This window comes from Calidris pugnax, unplaced genomic scaffold (genome assembly GCF_001431845.1).
Source record: "Calidris pugnax isolate Ruff unplaced genomic scaffold, ASM143184v1 scaffold32, whole genome shotgun sequence".
Classification (NCBI taxonomy): domain Eukaryota; kingdom Metazoa; phylum Chordata; class Aves; order Charadriiformes; family Scolopacidae; genus Calidris; species Calidris pugnax.
In genome coordinates, this window is record NW_015090783.1 from 3,028,498 (window position 1) to 3,038,033 (window position 9,536).

A 9,536-nucleotide genomic window follows, 5' to 3' on the forward strand; every position below is an offset into this window, starting at 1 on the left:
GGTGAGCGCGGGCGGGGCGGGGAGCGGGCGAACCCACGGTAAACAGAGCCGTGTGTGTATAAACATAAAAACAGACGTTAATTTATAAATATATGTGGACATATTTAAATAGAGAAAAGTAGATAAGTAGATAAAAATATATAAATAGGTAAAAATAGATAAAAAATAGAAATATATGTGCGTGCATACCTATATATATGCACACACATAGGGCACCCGCCACCCCCGGGAGGGACCCGGTCCCCCCGTGGCCACCCCAAGAGCAGGGGGTTGCCCCGAGCCTCTTGCCGCAGCGGGTATTTGGTGTGAGCCACGGCTCAGCCCCTCGAGGAGAAAATCACCCCTTCACCCACCCCTCTTCCCATGGAATTGGGAGTTTTTTGTGTATCTTGCGCAGTTCGAGTGGTGCTGAGTAGAAGCCCGGCTGCAACTCGTGTCTAAAAGTGTCTAAAAGTCAGCAGAAAATCAAAACCGAAGGGAAGAGTGCAGTTTGTGACTATTTATCACAGTTACACGCTGTCCCAGCCATCTGTCGATCCAAGCCGGAGGGGCCGGACCCAGGAGTGATCCAGGTGGGAGACACCAGCCCACGGTGTCAGGCCAGGACAGCAGAAGACCTGGCCGTGGCCTTCACCATGGTGGAACACCTGCATTTATATACCCTTACCTTCAGTTGTGCCTTTTTTTCTTCTGGACCATCTACCTCTGTTTAATTGCCAATTAACCGTCCCTGTTCAACACCAGCCAGACCCCCTTCCCCAGCAGCGATGCCGGCAGAGCCAGCACACACTCAGTGCTGCATTTTCCTTTCTTTTAAAACATTTTGCTGGAAAACCCTCTGACAGTTTTCCTTCAAACCCCTGTAACCCCAGGAGACACCTCTCCCCACCTCTGTGGGATAGATGGAACAGTGTGGAGCCGCATGAGCTCAGAGGTCCCTTCCAACCGTGGTGATTCTGTGATTGAGCCGGACAGCGAGGACTTCCATGGACAGAACAAAAAACATCCTTAAACCTTTACCAAACGCTCCACTGTTCCCACCAAACCCGGACGATCCATGGTTTATCCCACCCCAGCTGTGGTCTCCACTCTGAGCCGTTCATGGCGTTACCCATTTGTGCAGCTTTTATAGTCTTTTAAGTGCAGAATTGTAGTTGTTGTGGTTTTTTTCATGGAGTTGTTTTGTTTTTTTCATTTAAACTAAACCACAGCCCCGCAGCCATTGGTGTAGGCTGTTGACATTCTCCAAGTGTCCCCAGGTCCCCCCGCCGCTTTCCCCCACAGCAATCAGGTCACATTCCAATCAGATCTGCTCACAGCTATTTCCTATTTCACAGCTTTCTCCTCGGATCAGCAGGAGTTTCCTGGGCACGGGGAGAAAGGAGCTGTGAAACCACCCCCTCACCCCAGGGCAGGTCCCTTCATTCCTGGAACACCCACGCCCCAACTGGGTCAGACACCCACAGCCCAGGAGCTCCATCACCACACGCTCAGAACTGCTGACGGGCTCAATTTTTAATTGCTGCGTGAATGCAGACGGCTCCGAGGGCCAGGAAACCCACACAAGGACAAGCACCACTGTTTGTGTCCCCGGCAGCCAGGACACGCGTGGGCAGAGCCGGGCCACCCCCACCAGCAGGAGCTGAGCCATGGCACGGTGCTCCTGGGGCAGGCTGCAACCTCCTCCAGCCATCCACACTTGCTCCTCACAGGCAAGGAGGCACTAAGAGCATCTTCCACCCCTCTCTCCATCAAGATTAATTAATAATCTGTCAAGTCGAATCCTGCTATCCCACCCTTCCAAGATCACATCAGGCCTCAGGGCCTCCATTCCACCTCCCACCACATTCCCTTCCAAGGGGAGTCACGCCACCGCTCTCCTTGGGGACACTCTTGGTGTTCTGCTCCCCAGCGCCCCATGGTCAGCCCCCCAGGAGCTCCCACATCCAGCACCCTCCACTTCACCACACAGCTCTGTGGTGGAGACGTCCCTCTCACCACTGCTCTTATATCACGTGGGAACCGCTCGTGACATTGTTTTCAGCTCATTCACACTCTTTAATATAATTTCCACTTAGTGCAAAGCTGGAATGAAAGCACCTCCCAAAGTTGTAAGGAAGCCAGCTCATCTGAAACTACAAACTCTGCTTAATATGCTTAAGCTTTTCATGAAATGAAGCCTACTCCATAACCGGATGATAAGACTCATGCCAGCCCCAACACTCCCCAAGCCCCTGGTCCAAGGGCCCCAGAGCAGCAGTGATGTCCTACCCTGACCCACCAGAGGACAGCAGGAGATGGCTGCTGGCCCTGTGTTGGCTGCAGGATCCCTTTCGCTGGCTGTTGCTCCCCGAATGCCAAAACACCGGGGGCAGGACCTGGCAATTAGCGGGCACTGCAGTATTATTATTAAAGCCTCCCAGCTCCAAAACAATTGCAGTTTCACTTTACATATGGTGGCTTACACAGCCAAACAGCTGCGTAACACCTGCAGACTGGCACTGAACTTCAGCCAGGGCTCTGGCTCATTATGAGAGTGCTTATACAACCTCAGGAAACCCACCACACAAGGATTAGCTGCGGCTGCCAGGCACGTGTAAGCCTTGCATAAGGGCCGTTTCGCAATACCTTTTTATGTGGAAGCTACATAATCAGAGTTTAACAGAGAGCTAGGCCTGGGCAGCAGCATAAATAGTTGTTCACATAACTTGAGACACCAACTTTTGTGGATGCAACAGCTTTATTGGAATGAACAAGTGCAGAGAAACTTTTACTTGGATGCAAGCAACAATCGGGCAGTTCAGTTACCCCCTCTCAGACGCAGCACAAGATGCAGGGTGGACTCCTTCTGGATGTTGTAGTCGGACAAGGTGCGCCCGTCTTCCAGCTGCTTGCCAGCAAAGATCAGCCTCTGCTGGTCGGGTGGAATGCCTTCCTTGTCCTGGATCTTGGCCTTGACATTCTCAATGGTGTCACTGGGCTCAACCTCCAGAGTGATGGTCTTCCCTGTCAGGGTCTTCACGAAGATCTGCATGCCACCTCTCAGACGCAGCACAAGATGCAGGGTGGACTCCTTCTGGATGTTGTAGTCTGAGAGGGTGCGCCCGTCTTCCAGCTGCTTGCCAGCAAAGATCAGCCTCTGCTGATCTGGAGGAATGCCTTCCTTGTCCTGGATCTTGGCCTTGACATTCTCAATGGTGTCACTGGGCTCAACCTCCAGAGTGATGGTCTTGCCTGTCAGGGTCTTCACGAAGATCTGCATGCCACCTCTCAGACGCAGCACCAAGTGCAGGGTGGATTCCTTCTGGATGTTGTAGTCGGACAAGGTGCGCCCATCTTCCAGCTGCTTGCCAGCAAAGATCAGCCTCTGCTGGTCGGGCGGAATGCCCTCCTTGTCCTGGATCTTGGCCTTGACATTCTCGATGGTATCACTGGGCTCAACCTCTAGGGTGATGGTCTTCCCTGTCAGGGTCTTCACAAAGATCTGCATGCCACCTCTCAGACGCAGCACCAAGTGCAGGGTGGATTCCTTCTGGATGTTGTAGTCGGACAAGGTGCGCCCGTCTTCCAGCTGCTTGCCAGCAAAGATCAGCCTCTGCTGGTCGGGTGGAATGCCTTCCTTGTCCTGGATCTTGGCCTTGACATTCTCAATGGTGTCACTGGGCTCAACCTCCAGAGTGATGGTCTTCCCTGTCAGGGTCTTCACGAAGATCTGCATTTTCTCTGGAAGGGGAGAAATCCCTGCCCTTTAGTCACTTCTCCCATGCCCTCCCATGGGAAGCCGCGGCGAGGCCCAGCAGCGGGAGCCCACCTCGCCCGGGGGAGCCCTCTGGTCCGGGAGCGCGCGTCCCCGCCGCGCGCCCTGTGACGTCACAGGGAAGGGACCGCCCACACCCCCGAAAAAGGGCGGGGCCACCCGCCCCGCTCCCCTTCCTGCCCATGGCGCGCGCTCCCGCCCGCCACCATTTTGAGGGGCCGCTGCGCCTGCGCGGCCGCCATTTTGCCGGTAGCCGCCCGCACCCCCCTCTCCCGCCCATCTCCGCCGCCCGCTCCGCCGTGCTGCCTCCAAGAGGGAGGGCAACGGCCCGGCCCAGCCCCCGCCCGCCATCTCCTCAGCCCGCCGTCTCCCCAGCCCCCTTCCCTTCCCCCCTGGGCACACGCGCATCTTCCGCCCGCCCAGCACACATCTAAACCCCGCCGGCGCCACGACAAGCGGCTCTAACCCTCCGCCCTCCCCGCGGGGGCCCGGCACACTCACCGCGGAGCTCGCAGGCTAAGCCGACAGCACAATAACCCCCCTCAGTTTATGCAGCTGCAACTGCGCCACACATTCCCTTCCCGCCCCTTATAAAGCCTCTTCCGCTCCGCCCCCGAGGCTCGGATCACTCCGCCAGGCACTATTTTCCCTACGGCGCGCGCCGCAGTTCTACTGTACGGGCGGAAGGAAGCGAGGCCCGGCAACGCGGAGGAGTTAGTGCTTCGCGCGGTGCTGCGACCGCGGATGGCGGGCGGGGGAGGGCAGTGAGCGCCCAAAGAAGCGCGGGGTAAAACCTGGCCTGGATCCGCTAGAGCGGGGCCGGGGCCCGCAGGGGCCTGCGGTGCCTCAGCGAGCCGAGCCCGCCCGGCTTCAGAGTCGCCCCCGTGGCTGCAGATTCTCATGAGAGCCTTAGCTTTTATTCAGAGATTTAAGCCCCTACAAGTCGCACCCCCTGTTTCAAAAGCACCTCCTTGATTTTCTTCCCAGGGGCAGGGTGAGGGGCAGCTCTGGGCCTGAGGTTCCCTGTGGGGAGCAGGGTTGTTGTTTTAGTCCAAAGGAAGACGCGTATTTCTATTTAAGAAGTCTCCAACGGGAGAAGGGAGACTTCTGAAGGGAGAGAAGTGGCGGGGGAGTGTGGCCTCTTCCACCCAGAACTGGGGCCAGCCTGTGGGGCCTGGCAGGGTGAAGCCTGCGGGCAGGGTTGTGCTAGGCCCTCGGTGCCACCGTGGCCTGAGGAGCAAGGGAGAGGGAAGACACCTCGGTGTCCAGCTGTCGGGGCTTGAGGTCAGGGCAGCCTGAAGGGCAGGGACCACACTGGGGCAGGGCGGCCTCCTGCCAGGGCACAGCCATCGGGCAGCCCGGAGAGGTGAAGTGAAGGACAAAGGAGTCCCAAGGGACTGAGACATAAAGCCAGCAGTCTGTCTGCATGAGCTACAGTCAGTGAGTAGATATATATATATGTGCACAAATGAAGGGGAGTGCGCATCTGAGATATAATGGTGTTTATAACTCAGAACTAAGGCCTTGCCACTGGGGTAAAGTCTATCACAAATAGAAAAAATAATGCTTATTTCTTATTCTGTTCTCATAGAGCACCTTCTGGGAGATCTCTGTTGCACTTGGCTGGCTCCTGTGCCACCCCAGTCAAGCTATACAGCGATCCCAGGACATAGCTGAGAACAGAGCGGGGCTTTGTTTCCAAGATTCAGGAGATGCCGTTGGGTTCAATCCGCCAACGCAATCCTTCGTTTGCCTGCACCCAAGGAAACCGCTGCCTGCCAAGAGGACACAGATAACACCCAGGGCTGCACACCAGTAGGAAGGGAGAGGAAGCCCAGCAACAGCTTTGTGATTGGTTTGAGGGAAACTGGCCTGCATTTTCCTGACACATGGAGCTTTTACAGGAGGGGGATGCTCTGGGGAGCTTCTCATCTGCTGGTGCACTGAGTTGCAATAGCAATAATAATCTCAAACATCCGGCTCGTTTAGCTGGAAAAAAAAAACAAAACAGAACAAAAACCAACCCACAAAAGTCTTCTGCTTTCTTCTCAGGTTAGAATTGTGCTTGGTGGTGTATATTGTGTACATCTGGAGTTATAGAAACATAAAGATTGGAATAGCCTTTTAGATTTAGGTCTTTCCTTACCTGAAAGTGAATAGGCATGCTAAGCTTATTCTTTCAGTTACAGAGTGAGCACTCAGGACTGGTCTGAAAATAGTCATAAAGGCACATGGCAACGTATTTCATTGTAAGATGATGGAGTTTTGTAATGGGAAGAAGTTAAGATGATACAGTGTTGTTCATCTAATTAGGGTAGGCAACCAACCCCTGAGCATCCTGAGTGAGTTCACACCCTGTGTCCGAATCAAGCGGTGGAGCAGCACACTCCTGGAGGTTCTGATTTGTGTTATATTCCGATTGCAAGGCAGATGTTAGGCCCTAATGCAACGGAGTCCCTAAATCCATCTGGCTGGTTTGCGGGAGAGCAGTGCTGTCCTGAGCAGGAGGGGCTCTCTCTGAACAAAGCTGCTCCGTGTTTCTCCGGCACCATCTGCTCAGCCACCCCTGGCTGCGATTTCAGGACAGGCGTGGTGAATGGTAGGATGTTGGTCCTAACAGACCATCACCTGTTGCACTGAGAAATACTGATTTCCTGCACCACAAAAGCCTGTCACTTCACAGCTGTTATTACAAACTCTCTGGGGCAGGAACTGTCTCTTTCCTGTATTCACGTGCGGGGTGTATGGATCGCAGAGGTGCAGCTGCTCGGAGAGGTCCTGTGCAGGGAACTATTTACAACGGGGATCTTTGCACTTACTGGTGCTGTAGCCAAATATTTAGCTCAAAATAACAACTAGAGGTAACACCAGGAAAAAAATAGCACAAGGATCATTTATACCACTCTGGCAGGAAATGTCATTTTACATGTGTCGGTAGGCAGCTCTCCCTGCCAGAGAGAGCTGGATGTGCCGTTGATAACCGAACAGTGCAGATAAAAGACCTGGTAACTGAACTAACTGTAGATAAAAGCTGTTTCAAGCTCCATGTGGGCTTTGGTCTGTCTGTGCCATACCTTTCAGAGTTTCCCAGATGAGACACAACTGTGTGAGCTGGCCAACCCAAGGAGATCAAAGCAGGGAGCTTCTTTCCTGAGAGCTCCTCGACCTGCGCCCAGCAAAGCCTGAGCATCCAGCCCATGAGCATCCAGCTGGAGAAGGGCAGCAGAGCCAGAAAGAAACCTCCTGCACCATCGCAGCCAGGGAGTACAGGAACCTGTGGCATCCTGGCCCTTTGTCTCTGGCGTGGGGATGCTGTGCAGAGACCCTCGAGAGGGGGTAGAGAGGTTTGGACATAGCTCTGCTAGATTCTGGGGTGGTGAGGTGTCACACAGGCCAGCATGACCTCTGCATTTCAGGGTTTGGTGCTTCCTTCCTCCTTTGGGGCTCCTTGGCGCCTGCAGGGCCGTAGTGTGGCAATGAAATACCCCGAGAGACACAAGAATCTTGTGTGTGTGCTTAGTCCTGAGGAGAACCAGATGATTAAAAAAAAAAGCCGTTTTGTATCACTGGCACCGTGGGCCTTTTTGGACTGGACGTTCACGGTGGTTTTCTGTTGTTTAACCCTGGATAAAATAGATATCCACTGGGTGGGGAAAAAGAAGTGGAGATGCCGGGGATTGAACCCGGGACCTCATACATGCAAAGCATGCGCTCTACCGCTGAGCTACATCCCCCTGCCCGCATTGGCCCCTTTGCCTGCCGGCCAGGTGGGTGCCTGGAAGGGAACCGCGCTGCGCTGCCCGCCTTCCTCCTCCTCCTCCTCCCGGCCTGTGTGCGCGGAGGGGAGGGCAGAGGGGGGCCCTGACGCGGGCAGCGCCCCGGGGAGCCCGGGGACGTGGCAGCCGTGTGGCTCCCAGGCCCGGGATGGAGGTGTCGGTGCTGTCGGTGCTGTACGGCAGTCTTAGAAGTACAGGAATACTCCGCACACAAAAGCTGGGGGTTTTTTGGTTGGTTTTTTTTTTTTTAATTATTATTATTATTCTCCATCGGAAATCAGCAAAATCGTGCCGAAAGGAAAAAAAAAAAACTTTAAAGAAAAAGATATGTAACCTCCCCGTCGGGGAATCGAACCCCGGTCTCCCGCGTGACAGGCGGGGATACTCACCACTATACTAACGAGGACGGCCTGTCAAAACCTTCCTGCGGGCCGGCCCATGGGCTAGCACCCGCTGCGGGACCCCATGGCCGGTACCACCACCGCTGCTGTGGGAAGCGGTTCCTTCCACAGGGCCCCCCCCCGCCCCCGGTGACCCCCGCGGCGGCAGCCCCTCGCAGGAACCGCGGACCCGGCCCGACAGGTTCCGCTCGGCGGCAAAAGGACCCGCCGGGCCAAAGGAAAAAGCTTCTGCCGAAACCCGGGATCGAACCAGGGACCTTTAGATCTTCAGTCTAACGCTCTCCCAACTGAGCTATTTCGGCGCGTTTTGAACCCGCCACTGGCCGTGGATACGACCCCGCCCCGCGCACCCGTGAGTGCCGGTACCCCCGCCAATGCCCCACGCGGGGTTCACCCACGCAGTTCCTGGGGCGGTCGGGGGTTCCTCTCCCCACCCTTTCCAAGCGCCGCATGGCGGGGCGGGACCCCAGGGCCCTGGGAAGGGGGGCGGCCCCCGCGCCCCGCTCCCCGGTTTAAAAACCGCGGCGCTGCCTGCCTCATTTCGCCCCCCACAGCCCCCCGCCTCCGGTGGGGGGTGGTTGTGACGCAGCCTGGCGGTCACGGCGCTGCACCGGTGCGTCACTAAACCGCTCCGAGGGGACCGCCCGGGAAAAACGGCGAGCGGGAGTAAAAAGATATGTGACCTCCCCGTCGGGGAATCGAACCCCGGTCTCCCGCGTGACAGGCGGGGATACTCACCACTATACTAACGAGGATGGGCATGTTAGGACAGCTTCCTGCCCTCGTCCTGAAGGACGCAGCCTCCCCGCAGCGCGTCCCGCCCCGGGCAGAGCCGCCCGCCCGTTCCCCGCCGCTCCCGCCGCCAGCGCCGGTGCAGGGGGAGATGCGGTGACATGCAGCCGCTGGTCCCGGCGGTGTTGACTCTCTATGTATCACGCACAAAGCTACTTTCCCAAGCAGGGGATGTAGCTCAGTGGTAGAGCGCATGCTTTGCATGTATGAGGCCCCGGGTTCAATCCCCGGCATCTCCACTTGGTTTTTCCTGCTCCGCTCCCCGGAGGAAAGAGCTTTTAATCTCTGTCTGTAATTTGAAAATAGGCTCGATATTTTATTTCCTTCCCTCCCAGAAGCGCAGAGCGGCTTCCAAACTTCTGCTGCCATCCTCTCTGCAGAAAAGCGCCCAGCCCAGCGCTCACAGCACCCTCCTGCCCACAGTTACTGCCAAACACACAGCCCTGCGGCATCTACGTTAGAAACACACAGCTCCGACAGGCCATTTTCCTTCTTGCTCAAAAGTGAAAGTTGTTCTTTCATCAGCATTAGATATTTTTAACACTCCCTTGAGTCCTGGCCTGCAGCCCCTGTGCTGTGCTGAGCGCTGGGAACAGGCCCTGCTCCAGACCAGGGTCACAGAACCACCCGAGGAAGGGACCTCTGGAGATCATCTAGTCCAACCCCCTGCCAAAGCGGGTCCTCCTACAGCAGGTTGCACTGGAACGTGTCCAGGTGGGTTTTGAATGTCTCCAGAGAAGGAGACTCCACCACCTCTCTGGGCAGCCTATCCCAGGGCTCTGCCACCCTCAAAGTAAAGAATTTCCTCCT

The 9,536-nt window shown here is 55.9% G+C and overlaps 1 protein-coding gene and 5 non-coding genes across 7 annotated transcripts; 1 reads left to right on the forward strand and 5 right to left on the reverse strand.

Moving 5' to 3' along the window:
- Positions 1-2,702: 2,702 nt before the first annotated feature.
- LOC106900028 (polyubiquitin-B) lies at positions 2,703-4,416 on the reverse strand. 2 transcript variants are annotated; one of them, XM_014961993.1, is made up of 3 exons: positions 4,259-4,416; positions 3,040-3,723; positions 2,703-2,811 (listed from the first exon to the last, which is right to left on the reverse strand). In XM_014961993.1, exons 2-3 carry the CDS (start codon positions 3,716-3,718, stop codon positions 2,801-2,803), a joined length of 690 nt encoding a protein of 229 aa, XP_014817479.1. In that variant the 5' UTR covers positions 3,719-3,723; positions 4,259-4,416; the 3' UTR covers positions 2,703-2,800. The 2 variants fall into 2 exon arrangements, with proteins under 2 accessions (XP_014817479.1, XP_014817472.1); XM_014961986.1 differs by having other exon boundaries at positions 2,722-3,723.
- A 3,003-nt stretch (positions 4,417-7,419) lies between these two features.
- Positions 7,420-7,491, reverse strand: TRNAA-UGC. Its single transcript has one exon. It is a non-coding gene; the product is annotated as a tRNA-Ala (tRNA).
- Positions 7,492-7,867: 376 nt separating this feature from the next.
- On the reverse strand, positions 7,868-7,939 carry TRNAD-GUC. The gene has a single exon. It is a non-coding gene; the product is annotated as a tRNA-Asp (tRNA).
- Positions 7,940-8,163: 224 nt separating this feature from the next.
- Positions 8,164-8,236, reverse strand: TRNAF-GAA. Its single transcript has one exon. It is a non-coding gene; the product is annotated as a tRNA-Phe (tRNA).
- Positions 8,237-8,617: 381 nt separating this feature from the next.
- On the reverse strand, positions 8,618-8,689 carry TRNAD-GUC. The gene has a single exon. It is a non-coding gene; the product is annotated as a tRNA-Asp (tRNA).
- A 204-nt stretch (positions 8,690-8,893) lies between these two features.
- On the forward strand, positions 8,894-8,965 carry TRNAA-UGC. The gene has a single exon. It is a non-coding gene; the product is annotated as a tRNA-Ala (tRNA).
- The last annotated feature ends 571 nt before the right edge of the window (positions 8,966-9,536 follow it).

Coding starts and splice junctions, on each gene's coding strand:
- LOC106900028 (XM_014961986.1), bottom strand. CDS start 3,718: ATGCAGATCTTCGTGAAGACCCTGACAGGGAAGACCATCACTCTGGAG.